We start from the raw sequence: 24943 nt of genomic DNA, 5'->3' as shown, positions 1-24943 counted from the left end.
CCATATCCAGAAATTGCTGAAGCTGCTTCTGTAAGCAGTATTGATGATAATAATAATAATATATTATTATTTTTATTTTATTTTCATTTTATTTTGGGGGGGGGGGAGAACATATGTCTTTTGGGGCCAGTTCCTGAAACCCAGCCGCTCAATACGGTGTGAGTCATTAGATTAGAACTCCAAACTTACAGTTCCAAACTTATCAGGGGAAACAGTCCATCCCAAAATCTTATTTGAGGCCAACAGTCAAGATGATTTACATCCTCTCATTTTGACTTTTATGTTTGATTTTCACACAAACCTATTTCTGGGATGGTTATTCATCAAATACTGTAGTATTTTAGATAACTAATATGTACTTATATAGTATCCCCAAAGAATTTTCAGATACTAATTTACGAGACAATTTCTGTTTCCAGTGGAATAGCAGATCTGCAAAGTGCACTTTGTTTTACTTCCATATCTAAAGAGCTTTTTAAAGATTGTGATTCAATCATCTCACGGCTAGATGCATTATACTCACTGCACTACTAGCCGTTATACTTACCTGGTGACTTAGAAGTTCTACCCATATAAAATGAATATAGGCACCTTGATATCAAAATTAAAGCACAATTAGAATTGGGTTTTCGATGATTAATTGAACTGGAGAGCCCAACACCAACGTATCTAATGAAAGTTATTGCATTGAATACTCAGTTAGATTGGGTTGGTTTTGGATTATGCACTTCCAGCAATCAAGTAAAACAGAAACACAACAGGAACAAAAAGTAAGTTTTTTAAAATTTTACCCAATATGACTAGGGTTGGGATGGCTTACTTGCCCAAATCTTTGTGCAATACTGAGCTTGATAGCAAAGCCTTCTCCCAAAACTTCATCAAAACTCTTCTGATGATGTTCAGAATGGTCCAGGTGGATTGCAACTGGATCCTACGCATAAAGCAGTAATTTAGTTCATCCAACAATCCAAGACATGTGACATGCTAAACTATAGGGTAATAAAAGAGTGTGGAATTACACCTGAGAATCTCGATTTCGAACTACTTCATGGAGAACTTACTGATGATGGATCATGAAGCAGCCAAGAGTTTATTTGAACTTGATTTTACCAATTGGGAATTCAAACTCTCTTGAGAGCAGTACTGACAGGGATGCCTGTGGAGAAAAACACAAGCCCTGAGAATACTCGAAGTTTCCTTGAGAGCAGCAAAATCATTTTCTTTCTGAAGGAGTAGATGTAACAGTTTCTGCTCAACACACTAATTAATTAACAATACACACTGGTAGGCCCTTGAAAAACAATATACACAGTAGACGATGCAGCTGAAAATGTCCAGCCTTACTTCTTGAGAGGCGGTTTGACGATTTGGGGTTGGCATATTCCATGATCAACACTATTCCAGCACAGGCTGGTGGACAAACAAACACAGAGAAGCCCTTAGCTGTTCGTGAAAATCACTGGCAGACCATGAAAAACGTTCTAACCATTTAATGATTCAGAGATGATCAGAATCATCGGGTTCAACAACTATCATGTGCACTTATTCAATCAACAGACTGAAAGAAAGAAACCAATACCAATACTTCATTTTTTTTTCTTCTCTGGAATCATTTAGAAAGAATATATGAGTTGGATGACAGCATCCCACTACCCAGAATCACAGTGGACGAACAACCTGTTCCCCTACAAATTGTAAGGAGATCCCGGAGAAGGGATCCCAAGAGCTCCTTCACTCCAATTTGGAAAAGAATATCCATTGAAAATCTTAAACATTTGCGTCAATTTTGAGCAATGCTCCACCAACTCTCTCTCACTGCTTCCCTCTACAATCAACAATGGTAATTTGTCTTTGTTGAAACTTCGTATCATATAATGCTAAATTTTTCTCCAAATAAGAATGGCTATTTACAAAATGACAAAGGCCGGTATTAAACTATTTTATCATCATCATCTTAAAGCAAAATTAAAGAGTTAAACGCATTAAAAAAATACTGTAAATTCTCCATTGAGAGGGGAAAAAGGGATTCCCCCAGTTTTCAAGCAATATCTTCTAAGGAGTTCGTGCCCGTACCGGCTCATCGGAGATGTCCAAGCAGGCGATGCCGTCAAGTGGTTAACCCTTCATTCTTCTTGTCCTTGTCCACCGAAGTCAGGTCGAAGGGCATCGATCTTTTGCTGCTTCTCATCCTAAATAGACCGTAGAGTTTTCTGAACTCTCTCACAGTGTGAACGCTCTCTCTGCAAATAACATCACCGCCGCCGCTACCGGAAACTGAATCTCTTGACTCGTCACCCAATCGCCCGCTTCCTGAGATACTCTCGCTCAATCGCCGCCCGTGCTTCCCCGGACCTCTCCTTCCATCACCGGTCGTTTGGAGCGCGTTGATCACAGACTTCAGTGCTCGACTGGGCGAACTCCTGTTGACGATCATTATCTCTCCGATCTCCGCCTGACTCAGAGTCGCTCCACCCTGGAAAATCTCCTCCACTTGAGGGAAGAGCTTGTGATCTTTAAGCCCCAAGTAACTGTTGGCCAGAGTTTTGAAAGCAGAGAAATCGCAGAGAGGGAAGTGTAAGTGGACATCGATTCTTCCAGGTCTCAATATAGTGGGATCGATGTGCTCTTTACTGGTCATTGTGAACACCATTACTCTCTCTTCTCCACAACAGGAGAATATCCCATCCATGAAGTTGAGAACCCCAGACAAGCTAACATTCGTTGATTTATCGTCGAGGAAACGATCGAGATCCTCGATGACGATAACCGATCTGCTTGTAGTTTGTAATAAGAGCATTTTCAGATCCGAATCGTCTGAGACTTTGGAAAGATCAACGTCGTACACATCATAACAGAGGAACTTGGCCATGGCAGCTACGAAGGTTGATTTCCCGGTGCCTGACGGACCATACAGCAGGTAGCTCCTCTTCCAAACCCGACCCAGTCGATGGTAGTATTGCTTAGATTTGAGAAACGACTCAAGATCAGACTTTGCCTTGTTCTTGAGGTCGGAATCCATGGCGACGGTGTCAAGCGTGGCTGGATGCGTGAACGGGACGGATTTCCAGCGGCCGCCGGCATACCGATACTCTGTTTCGGCGTTGGTATAGAGCTTGACATCTTTCTTCCTCAATTCGATCTCGTCGGTGACGGAATGGATGTGTTGAAGGTAAGGACGGAGGATTCGACGCTTGTCTCTCTTCTTGATCTTCAAGACGAACGTCCTATAAATGTCTGTTCCATAATCTCTCGTTTCATTTTTCCAAGACACTCTCGCACCAAGGAATGTGTCATGGACTGTCTGGTTAGGATCGAGATGTGTAAGACGATGTCGTTGGATTTCTTGCCGGCGAAGAGGTTTGCGAAATCTGAGTCTTCAATCGAAGCCAGAGAGCTGAGGTAGGTTGAAACTTTTCTGTACAGCTGGTTCTCTTGAAAACTCTGGTTGTATTCTGGAACTTTGTAAAACTGATACACATGAAACTGATCGTCAATCGATCTCCACCATTTCTTCAGTAGAAACAAGAGAGTCGTGCCCCTTAAGAATACTCGAAGGACCACAAACAAACCAGTTGCCAAGAAAAGAAGGGAAATTGGATTGGTAAGCAGCATCATTCCAATAACAGATTCTGAATTGCTGTCTTCAGAAATCAGAATCGTCGTCGGAGAAGGAGAAGGAGAAGCTTTATTGCATAGTGAGACAACACATAAACTCGATGCGAGGAGCCCCAGAATTCAGAATTCTTGTTAACTAACAAAAACTCTACGAAATTGGTCAATTCGACGAAAAAGTAAGAATAAACCTCCACGAAGGAACGCTCGAATCCATTTTAATGGCGTTCGTACTTCGTTCGGGAGACAACTCTAGCTTGGAGGCGAGTTTAATTGGTCAATGGCGGAGAACTCAGAGATAAAAGGTAAAAGGACTACGAAGAAAACCATGGAGCGCCAGAATTGTATTCTATTGGGTCAGGAGACTCAGGAGTCAGGACCAGCGTAAGCTGACCAGACCAGGTAAAATGGACGAAGGAAACATCAAAGGAAAGTAAATTAAAGGGTAATTTTCATCTGGACCCCCTCAAGTTTGGTCATGTCAGTTTAGTTTTCTTTTGCATATGCTCCTTTGGTTTCAAAAATGACTAAATAAGGACAAACTTACATTGTTTAGTAATTTTGTGGAATAATTTTTTTTATTTGTTTAATTTTTTTATTTTAAAGAAATTTATTTCTTTTATTCAATCTACAAAAATAAAAACAATTAAAAAAAAACTTTGGAAGTAGATTTGGTTGAACTTAAAACCCTATCTTCGTCTAACGAATACAAGGTCTAGGCAAATCCACTCATGAGATGCCGAGAGTCGCGCTAGACCTACGAGAGAGGAACAAAGACGAGCTGGATAAGAGAGGAGCATGAACGAAGAGAAGAGCAGTCTAATAGAAAGGAACAATTTCAAAATCACATATTATTTAGAAGAATATCTCCACCTTCGTCCTCCTCGCCGAGAATCTCTTATCAAGCGAATCAGGAAGGGTTTAACGAATCAAGGAGTATTAGATCTCTAACGGAAACAATTACCCAGGGTGGATGGGGTTTTAGGGGGTTTTCTTCTGGATCATTCAGTCAAGGATTGTAAAAACCATCCAAAAGTTGGTAAACAATGTTGGAAATCAAGCAGGCACTGGTCCCAGTAGTAAGCCAACGCAGGCGACTATAAGTTTGTGGTTGGTGAGGTTGATGGGTCAGGAGTTGAATCCATATGGGAATTTCTTGTTTTTATAATCAAGCTAAACAGTGTGAAAATCTATATGCTTGGCTCGTTTTCTGAATGGGCGTTTTCAGGCTCGGACCTTCTCTTTTTATTTTCTTTTTTATATTAATGTCAAGGATTGAAATGATTCTTCCTCGAAGGAGGAAGAGGAGGAGGAGCGTTATCGTAGATTTCACATTCGTCCCGGAAGCTAACTCCTCCTCAAGAAGCGTTGAAGGAGGTGGTGGGTATGGGCGAAAACCTAGTTTTGCGGGATTCAACTGGAAGACAAAGATTACTTCACTGGAAGCTTAATGGAGATGAATTTGCAGTTTTAAAGAGATTTTTTTCGTGCAATGTAGATGGGTAATGGGTTGGTGTATCAATCCATCAATTTCCATCTTCCGTACTCTTTGTTTCTTTCTGGGTTTTTGATAGTAACCGAGTCTCTCTTCTTTGAGTTCTTTCTTATACTCTGCTTCTCTGTTTTTCGTTTAAAACTGAAACTGACTTTAGCTAAATGAAAAGCTTTACTGGTACCTATAATGTCCTGGGCAGTAACCTAGTCTCTCTTCTTTCACATTCCAGCTTTCCATTTACAGGAAGCCTCCCAAAAATTAAAAGCTAAATGAAGTAGATTGTTGGCGTTTCACCTTCATTTTGAGATGTTCTAACTTCTAACAATGAGGCTTAGAAGCTTCAACCTGCATATTCACTTTCGTTGAGAAGTTTCGTTTTTGGGAGGGAGTTATTTGACAAAGTTTTTTTTTTAATTGTTCTTGTTTTTGTAGATTGAATAAAAGAAAGAAAACTCTTTAAAAGAAAAAAAAAATTAAAACAAATAAATCGAAAAGAAAAAAAAGGGTATTTTCGTCACAAAAATTACTAAACTAACGGTTCTGTTAAGTTTGTCCTTATTTAATCATTTCTTGAAACCACAGGGGAGCCATATGCAAAATGAAACTTAAATTGGACTAAAAGTGACCTGGACCAAACCTCAAGGGGTCCGGATGAAAATTACCCTAAATTAAATTAGATAAAAACACAAGGAAATTAAATATATGCAATAAACTTTTTGCGATGATGATCATACATAACTACCTTAATTTTCTGCTTAAAAAATGTGATAAAATTGTTTACATTTTATCATTATGTTTTAATAATTTAACTCATGATCCTTTTCATAGGGAGAGGTACGTGGGACCCTTGGGGTTCAGTAAGTGTGCATGATCGTCAACCGACATATTTCTGACCAATAGATCAAAATCTCGACAGAAATTTCAAATCGAACGATCCAAAATTTGGCTTGACAATTATTATGCATGATTAAAGCTTTTTCGGAGGTATGTGTTTTCTTCACGCTTTTTTTATTATATAATAATAGTAGAGCCATGGGTGACTCTTTAAGATCTTACCTCTAATTCATTTTATCAATATTCAAAGGTGAATTATTATATAATAAAAAAACGTGAGGAGAGCACATTTTAATGGTTAAAAAATTCAACTTCTTGAGTTGTCACAAATTTTTTTTTTTAATGAAAAAGTCATAGGGTTAAAAAAAAAATCTTCCAAAAACACAACAAAGTCATATGATGATTATATATTTTTTCAACTACAAAGCTCTTTTTCATAGTTTTTCTAGTATTATTAGAATTATGACACCTAATCAACTGTCTAAAAATATATAGTTTTCAAACTTTTCTTTATATAATAATTGCAATTAAACACCCAAAATGTGTTGGCATTAGAGCATAATGGTCCTCCATTAAGAATGTTATGATGCCAGCAGAACTCTTTTGATAAAACAAAATGATTTTTCTTCTCCTTTTGCATTTTATAAGGTGGAATGATGCATAAGTTTGAGTTCTTTGGAAGCTGAAGCCACAAAGCAGTTCTGAAAGTGAAAAAGCTCCTCCAGCATGTATAAATCTTAGAGAGAGAGAGAGAGAAAGGAGAGATTTCCTCTTTGCCAACTGGTAGTTAGCATGAGAAATGGTGTCAATCCCTGGAGAATTAGAATATAATGCCTGCCTGATGACGGGCTGAAGCAGATGGGGAAGGCTGAGAGGCTAAATGGTATTTCCTGACAACAAGTTGAAGGATATGGTATGTAACTGCATTGTTTAACATATACTTTTGATAATATTTCCGAAGATTTGTCCCATTTATTAATCATCCACATGTATTATTAAGAGATTGTTGTGATCTGTGTTTAAAGACTAAACAAAATGAGCACCATTACAAAAAGAAGTAGCTAAACTCTGCAACTATTTTTTTATATGCATTTAGAAAAAGCAAAAGCTTTTTTTTTTTAATTAATGCTAACTATCATGGTTGGTGGGGAAATTGTACTTAATACATTAATAATGCATTCTTTCGAGTACGAAGACTGCAGTATTTGTTTTTCCCTCCCACTTTTCTATGTCAACATTTATTCTTAATATAGAAAGAGAAAAGAGAGGGATGGAAAGACTTTTTTTTTTTTGGAACTGAGGTTCATCTGGGCCAGCTTGCACGCACCACGATTTAGTATATTAATGCTACCGAGTGGGTGCGAATCCAAGATCTCTCCTAGGAAAGTTGGGCCTTTAACCGCTTTAACATATCACCTTTAGGATGGAAAGACTTTGAATGCTTAAAAAAACTAAATTAACCTTTTGATTTCACTCCCCAAATGACAAAGATGTGCAACTACACAAGCAATTCAGAAACCCCCATAAACCCAATTATCCTCTGAAGCATATGAAAGAGAGAGAGAGGTATTTATGTGAAAAGAGGTTAGTTTCTGATTGACCAATCAAGCAGCAAGGTTTGATTGTTTGATTGGAATATAAGCAAGGTGGTGACAACTGGCCACCTAATTGTTCCAGCTTCAATTTGAATTCTCATCAAACTTCAAAGATAAGTCATATTAGTGGGTGACATTGACCCAACCTTTGCCAACCTTTTCAAAATTTCCTTCCATTTTTGAGAGAGAAGAAGATAAGCTATTGCTATCATTTATTATAATTACCTTTTTATGAGAAAATCTTACCAGTAAGCTACTTAGGATTTAATGGAAAGTAATCTTTTCGTTGAATAGCCTTTAGGATAAACTTTTGATGAACCGTGTAGAACCCGTGTGTTCTATGGTAGTGGGAACCACTGTACTAATTTAAAATCTAAAGTGATATGACTGGGAATGAGTCCCTTTATAACCCATCAAAGGGAGTTTACAATAGTTTTTGATTGTGTGGCTTGTGGGAGAAGAAAATTACTTCACTCATGCGTATTTGATCATCAAGTAGATTTGGATCGTTATATCTAAAATTTTGATCAAAGTTTTGATCTCGATCAAGATTTCGATACGATGATTTGACTTGTCTTGCACGATGGTTTAATGCGCAGGACAGAAACAAGGTACTGTGCTAGAACACTTCGAACACATAGCTAACCAGCTATGGAGAAAAATGCTTGTGAGGGTTATTGCCTGTCTTGTCAATCTATCTATTCATAATTTTGACTTTGTCGTCTGGTTTTCCATTTTCTTTTTTTGATGTGGTCAGCATAAGAGAAGGTCTATAATATTCTGATTCTGTGGTATTTTTATCCTCTTTCTGTCCTAATTTCATCTCACTATCTCAGTCCCACCGTCCCCCACCACTCCCTCACTAGACAGCTCAAAAAAAAATTCACCCAAAAAAGAAAAAAAGCATGAGCCATGTATGCATACAACATACCTTCCTTCTATATATGAAACATATATTTCTCCACTTCTTCCATTCTAGCATTAGGTATTATTACAGAGTCAAAGGATCAAGGCTATACTTCTTGAACTTTAATTTGGCTTCCATTCAACCCTTATCAACTTTCTATTTAATTTTCATTCAAAAAAAGTTTTGTTTCAAACTGGAACTTGGTCTCCAAAGAATATCATTCTAGAAGTCATTATATATAAAAACATAGATTCAAAGTCCATTTATTGATGCTAAAATAAATCAATGGTGACATTCGTAGGTACTGACCAGTATAATACAGAAACTTAAAAGCATTGACTGACACATGCATCATCACCATACAATTGTAAATGAAATGTCAAAGTTCAAAAGATATAACTAAATACATGGTCTTGATCAATTTGCAGTTTGACATAAATGGATGAAACAAGACAAAGTAATAATTATGTGTCTGCGTCATGCTGCTCTTCTTCTGATTCAGATTAATTTCAGAACAAAAGGCTCTAAAGATCCAGAGGATCAATTCAACTTATTCCCTTTTGAATATGCTAGTGACTAGTCCACCACAAAAAAGTATCCATGGTCTTCAGTTTGATTCATGATTTATGAATTATATTGATAATAATCATCACACAAAAATGCCTCAGATAATATCATATAATATCACATGGGTTATTTGAAAATAGATGCGATCGTATGGTGATTTTTTTTTCTTGCCAAACTGAAAAACTCCATTCATAAAAAGGACTCGAGACACAGAGAGTTGTCTAACAAAAACAGAGAGCTGTTGGGTGATCATTTTAACATGGAATCCGGATTTGATCTTTTTGTTTAATAAGGGAGTTGTGATTTGTGAAAGGAACCTGGAAAACAAAATATTCTTATTCTAACCCAGAGCACAATCAGCTGACACTGTTTTGAATGCTTGCAGAGATATTAATTATAGGATTAGACTTGCCATGGCTGGAGGCTGGGGAAGAGAACTGCAGCGGCGCCCATGCTTTTAGTCAAATATACAAGAGGCAATAATGGGCACAGCAGGGCACAGCAGCTTTCTAACTTTCTTTATGAAGCGGATGAACTCCATTATTCTAATTTATATGCTGTGGACAGTTGGTTCATCATTTTTCAGAAATTCAAAGTTGAGTTCAGGTCTTGGCCGGGAGGGACCATTGCTGATCTGCTTTTTTTCTTTCCTTTTCCCTTCCTTGCCCTGTTGTCTCGCAATGCATGCGTATGGGTATGACCAGACAGACATGCCATGCCACAGCCTTCATTGCTCTGTAACAACTTATCAATTATAACCAATATAGGATGCTCCACTCCCTTTCCAGTAAAGGGTGTGAGTGTGCAACAAATTGAAAAGGTAAATATGTCATTTCATTGAGGGAGGTGATCGAGAGACATACGTTCTGCTACTAAACCGAGTTCATTATAACCATTGGTGAAAGCACCGAGTTTCTAGTAACATCAAATGGAAATGTAGTGGTTCAGCTGCTCTTAACTCTTCATTGATACTAACAATGATGTCCCTAAAGCTTCAATTAATCAAAAAGGTTAACATCTGGAAGCCAAAAGAGCTGGGATTCTGGATTCTATTAATGGAATCCTGAACTCGAAGAATGGAAGGCCCCCCTACCTCACTGGGCCCATTCTTCCACCCAATGGTTCAATCACATGGCCATATTGAGGGAAAACTTCCGACCATTAACTGATTGGAAGCTTCTGAGAATTTTAACTTGATTTTGAGGGTTGATAGTTTATGTCGACAATGATGTAGAAGGGTTAGATGAGAACACATTTGGATTACCTTATTATTAGAATTTTAAAAAGATGCCATCATTGTTATCGAAGAATACTTGACCACAGACAGTATTGTAATATCTCCTTTCATCATGCCCATCAATTTCTAATAGGCGATTTGCTATGTCATCTTATTAAGACAATTGCATTATTTAAATGTTCCACTCCATCATATAACCTGTCGTGGGTAAGCTACTGATTTTAAGTTTTCAATGTTTTCTACTGAATACATTTTTTTTATATACATTTCAACAATATTCTAGACCTTCCTGACACTACTAGATTCATGTGAGGTTTTTTTTTTTTTTTTTTTAGGGTAAGAATGTTATATGACAAATCTAAAGTGATATGTTTTTTATGGTCATGGGCGTGATAGGAAAGGAACAAGAAGCAAGCATGCCATAATCATTGCTGGACTTTTCTTAGAACAGTATGATACACAGGAACTCAAAAATTATGAAGCAACATCTATCAATTTTCTTAGAGCTCGGACAATCTCAAAAGAAGAAAGAAATTTGTAGAGCACCAAATCCAACAAAGAGGCAATGCTTCAAAACCAGCACAGCCTCACCAAGAGAAATTAGTCCACATCAAACAAGGATGTTGAGTGCCTGCAAGGGTTGATGGTGCAAGCAGGCTACTTCAAGTTTCCTGAGAATAAAATATCAAAACGTCAATTTCTTGAAAAATACTTGGCCGTCACAATGTCCCATCTTCAGATTGCAGATGAATATATATTAAGGATCTCTTGCATCTGTCTGAAAATTGGTAAATTGTGATGCCACAAGCTTAGAAAGCTCGCTGATTGCAATCTGGACCTGGAAATCATCCTGCTCTCGCGTTGATCTTAAACCATTGTATTCGCTTGCAGCAACCCCTGCCTTTCTTGTCGTAGCCAGAACTTGTAACAGGTCGGATTGCGACAATGGCCTCGGCGTCTGGAGCAAGCAGCAAAAACAGAACTCTTGGTCAAAATAATTGTTTCAGTAAAGAGAACACTCCCTCGACCTTTAGATGTCTACAAAAATTCTTCCCTTCTGAATCTAGATACTTTGCATTCCACAGAACCTCAGCTTGCAAAAACACAAATTAGTAATCCAGGTATACCTGAAAGCATCTCTCTCTCTCTCTTGCTCTATATATCTCTCTCTATATATATATATATATATATAGAGAGAGAGAGAGAGAGAGACACACACACACACACACACACACACAAAAACCACCATGGTCTCTATGAGACTTCGTCCCAAGACTTTCTACCCATTAAAGAAATAAATTGGAAAAGGAGCATCCTTTGTCTAGGTATGGTTGAAAAATATACGTACCCAAAAATAAATAGGAAAAACCATGAGAGAGTTACTTACATGAGAGGGTTTGCCTTCCTTCTCATCATGTAATAGATCCCTAACAGGGAAGTAAGCTGCTTGCTTGCAAAGTTCAAGAAGATCAGAGCCAGTGTATCCATCACACAGGCTGGCTATCCGGTCAAAATCAATGCCATCTTCCACATTTTCTCCCTTCAAAATCACCTTCATTATCTTTGCTCGCTCACAGCAATCAGGTAGCCCTATCTCAAAGGATTGAGGAAAGCGACGGAGTATTGCCTCGTCAAGTTCTGAAGGGCGATTGGTTGCAGCCAGAACCATCACCTGAGCATTCTCTGTTTCAATAGCAGAATAAATAAATTGCCAAAATTCTCAAATTAACTATCTCAGCCATAAAAACACAGGTTACTGTTCTTTTCTTTTCTTTTTTTAAAGGCAGGAAAATGAATAGATTTTGAGTGAAGCTAGAGATTTATTAGAGTTAATTGTGATCAACTCTATAAATTTATCCAAATTACTTGGTCAAAACACAAAAAATAATAATGATGACTTTGGATGAAAAAATGGCTCCAGCAGAAATAAAGGAATTACACAAGAAGCTTAACAGTAATTGTAAGCACAGCTGCAGGCCCTTCAGAGTTCAGTTTCCCCATAGGAAAAGGAAACCAAAGCTGTTAATTTTGATATTGTCTATTTTTAAGAATTTAAATGTCCAATGTTTAAACATGCACCACTTCCAACAAACAGTGGGCAGAGCTAGCAGAGGCGCTTATAGGTCCTACAGAAAGATGCTACATTTAATTTGACAAGCACAAGGTTGGTTCCTCTGCAACCCAATCTCTATTTCCTTAGCTCCATCTTGTGAGTGACTCAAGTGTCCATATTTTTTGCCACATAGAAGATTAGAAGGTCTTTAAATTTCATACACATTGGTTCCTCTGCAACCCAATCTCAATTTCCTTAGCTCCATCTTGTGAGTGACACTAAGTGTCCATATTTTTTGCCACATAGAAGATTAGAAGGTCTTTAAATTTCATACACACCCTTGGTGGTAAAATGTCATGTTTCACTTGTACAAAAGTATGACAGATGTCTGAATCTAACGCTAAAGCTTTAAAGAAATCCTAAATACCAACCAGGCAAGACATATATAACGAACTCTGCCAACCCCCCCCCCCCCCCCCCCCCCACACACAAAAAAAAAAAAAAAAAAAAAAAAAAAACACAAACACACACACACACACACCAAAAAATAATAATAAATAAATAAATAAATAAAATTGTGTATTTGTGATCAGGTTTCATATCAAGGCAAGACACAAGAATGATAAAACAGAAAAAGAAGCACAATAAAAAGTTAGGCCACTCAGTCTCAGCTTCAGCCAGTCCAACATGAAAATGACTTGTTTATTTAGGTCTATTTTGTATTAGCTCATCGACCCAAAGGTCAGTAAAGGAATTGTTTATACTGGTAATTGATTGAGATAGTATGAATATAGTAAACAATCAAGGTATCCAAATTCAATCCAAGAACAAAAGAACCTTTGAAAAGAGTTTAATGCACTACAATTAAATATAGATGTTCTAAGATCCATTTAAACAGTTTGAATTCACATCTGATTCACCCTGGGACAAGTTCCATTACAGTGCAGCAAGCGTACACAATAAACCATTGACAATGTCTCAACAAATTTGGAGCTTCAGGTATTGCAGATTCCCAAACAGTACCATCTCAGAGTAACACAAATATATGAAGAAATGCAACAGTTCAATTTCCAGCAGCAATCAATGTAGTAGTACTAAAAGAAAAGAAAGAATCGGTAACTGTTGAGTTGAAAGCAAGCCTACTCACGGTCGGTGGTAAAACCATCCCATAATGCCATGAACTCGGTTTTCATGTTTGTCAATGCTTCATGATCTGAATTACGCCGCTGCCCCAAAAAGCTGTCAACCTCATCGATGAATATGATAGCAGGCTGGAGCTTATATGCCAAGCTAAACACAGCCGCCACTGCAAGAATTTAGTAAAATTACGGCTGGGAGAAAATCACACTTAAACTATATGCTGTGCATGAAAGTGATCCTTTAAACATCACTATCAATTAAAATGAAATTACTATAGACGTAGAAAAGCTAGTGATGTTCTTTTAAGAAAGTGATATAGCTGGAATATAAATTTGGTTGAATGCTTCCTCCTCTCATCGTTGAACAGCATTAACTAGGCTTCTATTTCCATTTCCATTCATCCTCGCCCCCCCCCCCCCCAAAAAAAAAAAAAAAAAAAAAGACATCTATATATATGCAATTGAAAGGATATGTATATGTATATATGTATATGTATATATTTATTGTAAGTGCCAATTGCATAAAACGAGAATAGGTAACAAGATGCAGGAGAGTCAACTGAGATGGCTTGGCCAAGTAAATGAAGACCAATGGATGCACCAGTGACAAGAAGTGATATTGGGCAAATTGTGTGCGCCAAAAGGATAGAGAATTCAAAAGATATGGCTTAAGGTAGTTGAAGCAAAATATTGCTGTTTATAGAATGAGGAGGGGTTGGGGGAGGGAGGCATGAAACGCAAACAAACCTAATAGGGACTACTTAAAAGGGTAAAGATCAACATACAAAACACCCCTGTTTACCCAGCCATTATTGATTCCATTGGCTAAGGAGCTTATTAATATAACCCAAAATTTCTTAACCAAATACATATCATGTTATTGTTCGTCTGAGCTTTAAGGATCAACTGGTTAAGGCATTACCACAATAAATCTAAAGTTAAAGATAATCTAGCAACTGACCATTTAACAATGCGTGGTAACATAACATTCTGTAACCCCTCTTTTCATACACTATCAGGTTATAGATATTGCATCCCTTATAATATATAGCCCAGTTACAGATATAACACAAAGTAAATGGAAACAATATCCATAAACAGTGAGAAAACAGAAACTAACCAAGTTTTTGTGCATCACCAAACCATTTGCTCATTAAATTAGCTATCCTAACATTAATAAAGACAGCGCCCGACTCCTTCGCAATGGCCTTGGCGAGCATTGTCTTTCCAGTTCCTGGAGGGCCATAGAGCAATACACCTTTCTGTGGACTGAGAAGCTTCCCATGTGCGAACAATTCAGGTCTCAATAATGGAAGGATAACCAATTCAAATAATGCTTGCTTGACATTTTCCAAGCCTCCAATAGAATCAAACTCCACATCAATATGGTCGGGGTTTATAACATCACAGGCTATTACATCCTGTGAGATCACCAACATATAAAGAAGACAGGGTCAAAAAGAACACAGAGAAACCATCCATAGTATGATATTTTCACTTATTTTAATAAGCAAGAGTATTTTCTCTTTTTCAAAATATTGGTACTCAGTACTCTTCTTCAACAAGACAACTTTCTTCACTATTGCAGACCATCATAAAGTATATTCTTGAAATATTTCAACTAAAAAATATAACAGAAAGGACAAGTTTCAACATGGTCTTTATGTGGAATGGAATATCCATTCTATAAATAATATGGAATGCGATATTTTGCCATATTTGCAAGTGAAAACAATTACTTGATCCACTAACACTGTAACACAGCACACCTCATATTACACAAATCAAATTAAGAAGCCTCAACTAGGATTTAAACTCAATATTGGCTAAGCAATGACATATTCACAATTTGCATTTCCCCATGTAAGCTTTGACACAAATCTATCACATGATCAAGATCATATATGATATCCATAAACCATCTCAAAGCACAATAAGTTTACATTTCAGGTAACAAGCACTCATAAGAAGTCTAGTTTGAATCCATACTTTATGTTCATCAGATAGTCCATACCTTAAGGTTAATTAATTAAAAAAGAAAATGCATATATATCCCAGACAGACTTAACTAAAATAGCCTACCTAGGCGACCAACCCAAATCTATTCACCCAACACCCAACTATCCAAAGTGCAATAAAGTTCCCCATCTTCAGATAATTTCAGTCTTCTACTTAGAATTTTGATTTGTAAAGGAGAATAGAGTGATTCATCTAACCAACAAATATTCCAGATTTCCTATCAAATGTCAGATTGGTTGGTCCATAATCCCCATCCGAACTATCTTCGTAATAAAGGAATGTCTTCAGACCAAGCAGCAATGCATAACCAAGAACAAAGTAGGGTAGATCCATAACTCTCAGTTCTTACGAAAAACTTCTCCAATAATTATCAATTAGGGGGTCTTATAATATACAAAGAACCAAAAATATCCAGTAAGTAAGACCTCCTAATTCTTAATTTCCTAACATAAGTAAAACTTACCTAGAAAACACTTTTAGGACTTTTGTATGAACTTGTGATCACATACTAAGTTGTTTTGCATCAATTTCTTCACTGGTAGATTGGGCTTTGATAATTTTGGGCTAAAACATGGAATGCAACCTTTTGTGTTTATTATATTTGGGTCAGCATAGGGTCCCCATCAACCAAATATATTCACACAGACCACCCCTTTGGCCTAGGAATCTGCAAAAGTAATGTGATACTAGATTGTTGCCTCAATTTTTAGTGGTTGTTCATAAATAGGCCCCACTTTTTATTCTATTTTCTTACCAAGCAATCACCTAAGGATAGTTAATAACATGAATAGCAAATTATGAAAGCATATATCCAAACAAGTTTTCCAACCACAATTATAATATTGTACACAACCCTCTTAATCAGCGCAACAAAAGAGAAGTGAACAACTTCCTCAAGGAAACATTAACCAGGGAAATGGGAAGTCTACGTATTGGCTCTCACAGCCAAGGCAAAACCACATTCATAAAATCATTATTCACACAGAAGCCCCGTCCAGGTTACTGAAACAGAAGCAAATTCAGCAACTCCTGACCCAAGCCTAAACGCCTAGGCACTGAGCCAGGCCTTAAACTAGATTTGCAAAAGCAAACTGTTACGTAATTTCACATGAAATTCTACCAATTGATGAGGGTCAGACACATGAAATCATCAAACAAGGGAAAATTTTGCAGGCACAGAAAGTCATGGAACCAGTGATTAAGTCATTATTTTGTTGAGAAAAAAATACCAATACCCGGTTCACCTTTCTCACCTGCGTAAGATCGATGAAGAAAAGTACAAGAATGTACTCCTGAGTTGTGGTATGTGAATAGTGTCTATGTGGAACCCACGTGTGCATTATACAAAATTACGGAAAAGTAATTACAACAAAGAACACAAACACAACAATTTATGTGGTTCGGCGTTGCCTACATCCATAGGCTTAATGAGATTTTTCTCTATCTCTTAACCACCACTCCATCCCCATCTATAAATAGGGTTGGAGGGGTGTTTGCTTGAAACAAAACACAAGAGGTGTAAGATCATCTAGAGAAGTGAGGGTATTCTAAATGCGGAATGAATTGTTCAGAGTTGGAGTAGTGGGTTAAGATTGTAATCTCTTCACAGGTTGAGAGAGGTTGAACATGGGTATTCTGTTTTGGATACAAGGTTGTACTTGGTTCTAAATCCGAGCACTATACAAGTTATTTATTTCCATTCTCATAGTGAGAAGTTTCATTACCCTCGTAGATGTCGGCAAAGTTGAATCACGAAAATTTTGTGTCTATATCTTTTATGGTATTATTTTCCTTAATACATAGATGAGTCTCACATAGGCACTATTCACAATACATTTTTCTTCGTGAGATCACCTCTCTCTAGGTATTCTCTCTCTCTCACATGTTAGTGTTATTAGAAGCAAACATCCCCCCTCCCAACCTATTTACAGATAGAGGAGGGGGTATTTGAGAGCATAGAAGAAATTTCGGTCGAAATGTCTGCATTTTTAAAAAACGAAACGAAATTTCAATTATTTCGGAAAAGTATCAAATTTCAACCATTTCAACCGAAATTTCGACCATTTCGACCAAAATTTCGACATATCAGCATTCCAACTTGTTTTTCCTTAGTTTTTGTTGATTTCTATCCCATTTTCACCTAATTTTCACTACTCCTTTGCCTTCAAAAACCACTTTAGCTCATTTTTTGCCTCCAAACACCTCCTAAGCCACAATAGCTACAAAGGAAACTCCAGCAACAATAGAATGTGAAGCATGAGCCACACCCAACAGTTCCAAACTTCCCCTTTTTTTTATTTTTGTTTTGTTCATGCCTTAAATGATCTTGTATTGCCTTGAAATTAATATATGTTTAGCCTAAGACTATGATCTATAATTGTGTTTTGTTAAACTTATCTATTTTTTATTTGCTACCATTTTTTCATTTTAATAATTATTTTCTAAAATTATGTATTTTTATTTTATGTATATATGATATATAGGCTTTAGCTTTATATATTTGAGACACCATCACTTGATCTAGTCGGTCATTTTATTTTGTTGACTTGTTGTATATGTAACCATTCTACCAAACAATTCATGTATGTTGTTGATTCTATGCATGTATGCAATACAGTTTGCACTTGTCGGAACCAGTCATTTGTTAGTATACTTGAATGATAAATTTTCAATAGTTTTGTTTTTTACAAAATACTAGTTCCATTGTGTTTATTATGCTTGAAATAGGTAGTATACAAGAATCCAAATCATTTTGAGTCCATATGAGGCCCGAAATTGAAGTTCTCATTTTCAGAAAAAGTGTCCAGTTTGATCGATCGAAATTTCGGCCTTTTGGGTCAAGGTCGAAATTTCTTCCTTGTTTGAGAGATTGAGAAAAATCTCTTTCACCTTTTTTTCTTGCCACCCTTTTTTATGTTTTTTTTATTTCTTACACTTGGTCAATAGCCCATGAATTGCATGTGAAAAATCTAATACAATTCAAGTTGCATGGATCTATCAAAGAAATGAAGTTGCCGACAACCCTTCTCTGTAATGAAGAGAACCCTACAAACTCCCCCTTCGACTCATAAGGAGGAACTGGTCAAACATGACTACTACAAAATGATGGTAGGCATGACTGTCCCTCCTTATGAGTCAAAGGGAGAGATTGTGGGTTCTCGTCATTAAAGAGGGGAGAGTTATCAGCAACCCCATTTCCTTGACAAACCATGCAAATTGAATTGCATGTGATTTTTCACACGTAATTCATGGGTTGCCGATCAGGTGTAAAAAATAAAAGAAAATGGGAAGAACAAAAAACGTGAGAGATGTTTCTCTATCTCTCAACCACCATCCCTTCCCCATCTATAAACAGGGTGTGTGGGGGGGGGGGTGCTTGTAACTCAACACAAGAGGTGTAAGATCATCTAAGGAAGTGAGGGTATTCTGAGTGTTGAGCGAACTGTTCAGAGTTGGAGTAGTGGGTTAAGATTGTAATGGGTTGAGAGTATGAATTGAGAGAGGGTGTACACAGATATCCTGTTTTGGATATAGAGTTGGGATTGGTTCTAAACCCGAGCACCTTACAAGTTGTGTATTTCCATTCTTGTAGTGAAGAAATTCCATTACATATGTGGATGTAGGCAAAGCAAAACGGTGTAAATTTTGTGTTGTGTTTTTTGTAGTATTATTTTTCATAATTTCATGTAATACACACGCTGTCTCACATACAATTCTCTTCGACAATCTTTTACTCTTTCATTTCTAATTTTAAAACAGAAGTAGCAAGTTACTTATTCCCAATTCTGAAGAATGTTAACAAAACGAGGAAACAAGTACCAAGAAGGACAGTACTAAAAGACGTAAATTTGTTACAGCTAATAAGAAGTAATTGTAACCGAGTTTAAATTCGAAAATCATGAGATACCATTACCTCGTAAGGATTGGTCTGAACGAGAGGGCGACCTAATCGTTTGGCAATTTCTTTCTTCTGTTCAAGAGCCTTTTTGGTGGCGGCGCGATTTGGGTCGAGTTGTCGAAGTCCAACGAATAAAACCAAGCAGCTCAGAGCGGCGCTTGCAGCATACAAGACCATTTCTTGTAAGAAAGTCGTCTCTTTCCGTCTCATGTCTCCGCCCCTTTTACAGCTTTAAGCTTCTTCAAGTTCTTGCAAAAAATTAACAATTGAACACACCGAATAGTGCTCTTCAGATAAGCCACCCAGATTTGAGTCACAGGAGATGACAGGAATAATAACGATTAAACTGACAACGAAGAAACGATATCTCTCTGTTTTCCTCTCGTCCCCTCTCTTTCCTTCCTCTTCCACTTCCCTACCCGATTAAGCAAGCGGGTTATATTTTTTGCTCTCGTGTTTTGAAAGTTTCGGTAATTGCCCTTGCTTTTGCTTTTGCTTTTGCTGTATATTTGTAGTCTTGGGCCCACTCACGTCTTTTAACTCCTGGAGCCCTAGGGCAATTTTGTTTTTTTTTTTCTTTCTGTATTTTTTATTTTTTTCTTAGAAAGATAATTATTTATTAATATTATCATGTAAAGACAAAAGTACCCAAATCTCAGGAAGTGGAATCTTAGAAGGATGTTGTTAGAAGGATGCTACCAGACGGGGTGAGGATCCGGATTCTTGTTACGTCACATAGACTCCATCAAATCTATTGTTTTTTGGTTGAACAAATAGGTTAGATTTGAATCGAGAAAAATTACTTAACTTGATATAATCTATACATACTCTCTTAAGTTGCAAACTCTTTTTCATAGTAGAGTTTAACCATCAAATTTAGGATGGATTGATGTGATTCCTCAATGCCTAGGACACCAGAATATTCAAACCATGAAGAAAACCTTGGGAGAAAAACATACTGGCTAGTGATTTTGAGGCACCACAGGCCTCTAATATTTAATGAAATTCACGTGGCTATCAAATGCACCAGCCTGACAAGAAAACTCACTGCTTCCAAAAAAAATAGCCTAACAAGATCTGCCTTGGGCTGGTGCCATCTCAACAGACTTGCCATTAAAATTTCTTTTGCCTTCTAAAATTTGGGTAGGCATCTTCCGTTGTCTTAAAGGTAGTTAAACTTCCATGAAAATTTTGGGCCTAAAAAATAATGCAAATAAATAAGCACAAGTTTCAGAATGCATTCTAAACCCATTGTTTGTTCTATGAATGGATATCCAGCAGTCCAAGATGCATATTTTGTCAATTCGTAATCAACAAAAAAAAATGCCAATCTATCACAAAGAGCACAATTAGGTTGAACTGGTGTTCTTCGAGAGAGTCCCCTCGACTGAGATACATGCATTAATTGCACGCCAGAAAAACACATCTTAAATTTTAGATGAACATTCAATTTCCAAAAGAAAATCCACAAGCAGAGAACTGAGGTTGCAAACAATTAATTCTACTCTTAGTTATTTCCTATCCTTCCTTAAGAGCTAGTTTAGTTGAAAAAGATTCATCAGGAGAGATCAGAGACTGCCAACTGTCTAAATCAGAAGTTAAAGTTATGGTGTCTATAACATCCACAACATCCCTAGGAAATGATAATCTAACTTTCATTTATAAGAGAATTTCTCCTCTCCACCACATCATCAATTCTGGCTCCCCTTTGTTGAAAAGGGGATTAAACTCTCTCACTTAATGATCCTGCTATTGGGAACCTTAGTATGCCATAAATTTCACATCGACCTAGTTCAACCATTATAATCATTCTCAAAACTCCCATAACAGAAACTTAAACCTCTACGCCATCTGTCAGAAAAGGAAATTTGTAAGTTAAATTCCAGCCCTTAGGACCATGAATCTCTATCGTTCGAGTCACCATTTTCTTTCTGGTCTTGTTCATCTGGTGGCTTTCTGTGAACTCTCTGTCCCCGATATTCTTCTCTTGATTCTTCTCCAGCAGAGGGTAGATGGATTTTTCCTTTTTCCGCTTCCTGAATAAACAAATTTTTTTATTAGTCGCACCCAACAAAAGGTAAAATAGGGTTCAAGGCAGTGCAATACCTTTTCTGGAGATCCTCCATGACCCTCCGGAAAAACATCTTTTTTCCCGGTCATTGATGAGAGAGACATTAGAGCTGCACCAAATTGTTGAAAGCCCTGGAGGTCTCCATTACTGATGCTTGCCTCAAGCTGTCAACGGGTGGAGAGGGGTTGTAAATCTAATGTTTGCAAAGTCATCAGCAATCAGATATTACAGAGGCCATTGTCAAAGTGGCTCTTTACAGAGTGGAACATAATTTATGCTGAACTTTTCTGGTTGACAAGTAGTTATCATTACCAGTTTATTGTGTACACAAAGAGGGAATGTAAAGAACATTCTATGGAAGATAACATAGCTAGACCAGCACTTGTAACAGAGCTTCTTGGTCAAGGCATGGTAGACCCATTCAAATCAATATTTATTTATTTATTTTTGGTTGGGGGGTGGGGGGGAATGAATATCTCAAATACCTGAATGTGAATAATGCAGAAGACGATGCTAGCAACCGGCAGCCAGCTCTCTTCAGGGGAAAGTGACAAGTTCGTTCTATTGAGATAAAATAATGTAAGCAGAAACCAGATAAATTTCCCAAATAAAATACACTAGCTATAAGGTATGAATCAGGAAAACTCTAGGGAACAGCAAACATAACGTTTCATGAGTTACAGATGTATTATAAATTCAAGGACTCAGATGCACAGAACATAAAATTAGGAATTTCAGAATTTTGAAAAGAAAAATGAAACTTCCAGCACGATACTGTGAAATGATTTCAGCCCCCATCCCCCCTCTCTCAAACCATGGAAGAGATTTACCTTTCATAACTTTTTGTTACGATGAGGCAGTTTCTATATGAAAGAATCCATTAAATATCATCTATCCAATAAAATCTTGGAGAAACTTAAAAAAGTACAATGTAAATGGACACTACTTAGTTTTTTAAAAATGACATAAAAGAAGAGAGAAGACTTAAAAAAATTTCATAGGGTATAGAAGGACATGCTACTACCAGCTAGTCTCTTCCATTTAACATCTACATGTTTTTATGCATTTATAGTTGGGTCTTCCAAAGGTTTGAAAGTCAATCACCTTTCTCCAAATTCAGTACCAGTTACACTACAACCTATAGTGCTTAAATTACACCCAAGATCATATGAAGGTTTTATTTGAGAGACTCAAAGAAACCTTTTTGCAAGGTGATGTAGATTGGTCCATCCAGATAGAACCAGAGAAAATTTCTGAACCAGGGGGAAAGTTAAATGTAGCTTTGACCTCATTATTTGAAGGTGAAATATGTCACAAACCAGGGCCAATGCTTCAACAGGATCTGGTTTGAGAAAATCTGAGGGATGTTTCCCTCTATTTAAGATGAAGCATGCCAGATGGCAAACAAACCGCTGTGTCCTATGGTAGTCTAGAGAAATAGGCACAGCTCCTTTATCATTGAAAAGCATAAGTAGGGCTTAGGCTGGGAATACAGCAGTGCCAAAAGCTAGCTTTCTATCTTTGGTTAGCAACATTTTGAAACATCTCAAAAGCATGAAAGCTGACGCAGTTCAAAAGTACAAAAGAGGAAGCTTTGCAAACCAAGGGTAATCAATTGGACCAGGACTAGAACATGGTCTAATTGATTGCCACTTAAAGTCATAGTTTGACATCTTGGTCGAAACCAGCAAGATTTTGCAATGTATTTGAGGGTGCTATTCAGTAGGAATGTAGGGTCTCGACTGAAATTTTAGTTTTAAGTTGGTTTTAGCACAAACCGTGTGTAAAATCAGTCTTTTGCGTTGAAATGGGTCTAGATTCAACCCATTCGTCACTTTTCAGTGGTTTCAGCTGGCTAAGAAGGGTGAAAACTTCAAAAAATCCAAGAACTGGTAATTTGGGCCAAATCACTAACATTTTCTTGGTGGAACGAAGTGATAGGGAAGAAAGTGAAGTGCATCTATAATGATCAATTGTAGCATTTGAGCAAGATTCAAACTTAAAGGTACACTCTTCACCCCAGAGGTATGAACCTTTCCAAAAACTCCATATAGAATTGATATAGAGCTGGATGTAGATGTGCTTTAATATAATCTTGTATTTGACTACTTGTAATACTAGTACAGTTGTACTTGACACTTAAATGCAGACCAATCACAGGATAAGGAGTCCAACGGGAAGTCAGCAACAGTAAATAGTTTTAACTGCTTTAAGATTTGCAGGAAATTTCAGTACTACAAAATAAATACAAGAAATTGAAGATAAACCCCACTCTCAGACTTGCGTCTCACTAATGGCCTCTTACTGATGGCATCACGACATACCAAGCTAGCATTTTCTTGTGTTGGTTTGTGCAACCCAACGGTTCTAACACGTTTAGAAGTGCTTAATCAGGGTTCAGTTGGAAGTTTCATGGATACTGCACTATCCAAATTGTTGTTATTAAAGATACTGTCTATAATATTTTTACGGATACTTTAGTTTCAGATTTATAGTATTTGCAGATAGATGATAAAAAAAATGGAGCAGAAATGATTTCAAACACCAAAAACATACAAGAAGTAAAAGTTCAACCTGAAATAAGGGAGCAAGTATACGATGGAGTAAACCAAATAACGCCGTCGACCAGTGTCAAGCCAAGCGAAAACCCAACTCTGTCGCGAATATCGTAATTAGGTTGAGAATGTGGTGGTCAACAATCACGTAAAAGATTAATGACAAATTTCACACGGAGAAAGAGTTAAAGTGGAGTACTAGCATCTAACCAGCCAATTAAAGTAGGGTATGAAGCTAATGATCCCCATCACGGCGAACCGCGCGTCAGTAGCATTAACAACAGAGCTCTCATCATCTTGCGGGACGGTAGAGACTGGGAAAATCAGCGAATTAAGAACACAAGCTCCGATTGCAGCCGCAAAAGGGGCATCTTGAGAAAATTCTGATCTGCATTTCAAATCCCTGATCCTTCGCTGCGAAACAGATAAGGCTTCTTAGCGTTGATAAGCCGAAAAGAACTTGAGAGAGAGCAGATGAAATTACCAGGTTCTTCGTTTTCTTCAAATATAACGTTCTGACATTGGAGAATGGAGGCAGGAAGTAAGGAGTTCGAAGGAGATAGGGCTTTACTGTCAGCTGCACAGGAGGAGAGGCGACGCTGTGAAGTATCATAACTCACTAAAACTCAAGCGATTCTCACATATTGGACCCTTTCGCTGGCACCGTAGAGCAGAGCGAGCTTGAGAGACAAGAGGAAAGTCTCGACAAGCGTTGGAAGGAGGCCCAGGCCGTGACCATTCTTTTTGCCGTTAGCATGCTTTGTATTTTTCAGGTGGAAGTTAACGCACGGGTTTTGTCGTATTCGGATATGGGAGGGCTAAAAATGAAGCAGCCGATTCTTCGAGAATCGAGACTTGTTGGGTCGGGTTCAACGCCCGTAGCAGATGAGTCCAGCTACCCTGCATCCGGAATTGCAGTACGTTCGGTAGCTCGATGCCCTACTTGTGGTTGTGGAGTTCG

At 37.5% G+C, this 24943-nt stretch overlaps 2 protein-coding genes and 1 pseudogene across 4 annotated transcripts; all 3 read right to left on the bottom strand.

Moving 5' to 3' along the window:
- Positions 1–975: 975 nt before the first annotated feature.
- On the bottom strand, positions 976–4011 carry LOC149014034 (AAA-ATPase At2g46620 pseudogene; annotated as a pseudogene). The gene is made up of 2 exons (XR_016173930.1): positions 2074–4011; positions 976–1156 (listed from the first exon to the last, which is right to left on the bottom strand). The product of XR_016173930.1 is annotated as an AAA-ATPase At2g46620 pseudogene (transcript).
- Positions 4012–10614: 6603 nt separating this feature from the next.
- On the bottom strand, positions 10615–19821 carry LOC149014033 (uncharacterized). 2 transcript variants are annotated; one of them, XM_089158854.1, is made up of 6 exons: positions 19372–19821; positions 14560–14860; positions 13448–13606; positions 11635–11930; positions 11086–11205; positions 10616–10918 (listed from the first exon to the last, which is right to left on the bottom strand). In XM_089158854.1, exons 1-6 carry the CDS (start codon positions 19564–19566, stop codon positions 10910–10912), a joined length of 1080 nt encoding a protein of 359 aa, XP_089014980.1. In that variant the 5' UTR covers positions 19567–19821; the 3' UTR covers positions 10616–10909. The 2 variants fall into 2 exon arrangements, with proteins under 2 accessions (XP_089014979.1, XP_089014980.1); XM_089158853.1 differs by having other exon boundaries at positions 10615–11205.
- A 684-nt stretch (positions 19822–20505) lies between these two features.
- On the bottom strand, positions 20506–24750 carry LOC149014032 (zinc finger matrin-type protein). The gene is made up of 6 exons (XM_089160099.1): positions 24467–24750; positions 24193–24396; positions 24002–24081; positions 21913–21988; positions 21463–21591; positions 20506–21392 (listed from the first exon to the last, which is right to left on the bottom strand). Exons 1-6 carry the CDS (start codon positions 24593–24595, stop codon positions 21246–21248), a joined length of 765 nt encoding a protein of 254 aa, XP_089016225.1. The 5' UTR covers positions 24596–24750; the 3' UTR covers positions 20506–21245.
- Positions 24751–24943: the final 193 nt, after the last annotated feature.

The sequence above is a fragment of the Hakea prostrata genome, chromosome 6 (genome assembly GCF_041222555.1).
Source record: "Hakea prostrata isolate BN-2017 chromosome 6, UWA_Hpros_2, whole genome shotgun sequence".
Lineage (NCBI taxonomy): Eukaryota > Viridiplantae > Streptophyta > Magnoliopsida > Proteales > Proteaceae > Hakea > Hakea prostrata.
Note: the sequence above shows the minus strand (reverse complement) of the source record. Positions and strands in the feature narration are given on the sequence as shown.

Coding starts and splice junctions, on each gene's coding strand:
- LOC149014033 (XM_089158853.1), bottom strand. CDS start 19,566: ATGAGACGGAAAGAGACGACTTTCTTACAAGAAATGGTCTTGTATGCT. Junction 14,861..19,371: donor TTCAGACCAATCCTTACGAG/GTAATGGTATCT, acceptor GTGATCTCACAG/GATGTAATAGCCTGTGATGT. Junction 13,607..14,559: donor TGGTGATGCACAAAAACTTG/GTTAGTTTCTGT, acceptor AAATTCTTGCAG/TGGCGGCTGTGTTTAGCTTG.
- LOC149014032 (XM_089160099.1), bottom strand. CDS start 24,595: ATGATACTTCACAGCGTCGCCTCTCCTCCTGTGCAGCTGACAGTAAAG. Junction 24,082..24,192: donor TACCCTACTTTAATTGGCTG/GTTAGATGCTAG, acceptor TATTCGCGACAG/AGTTGGGTTTTCGCTTGGCT. Junction 21,989..24,001: donor TACTTGCTCCCTTATTTCAG/GTTGAACTTTTA, acceptor TTATCTCAATAG/AACGAACTTGTCACTTTCCC.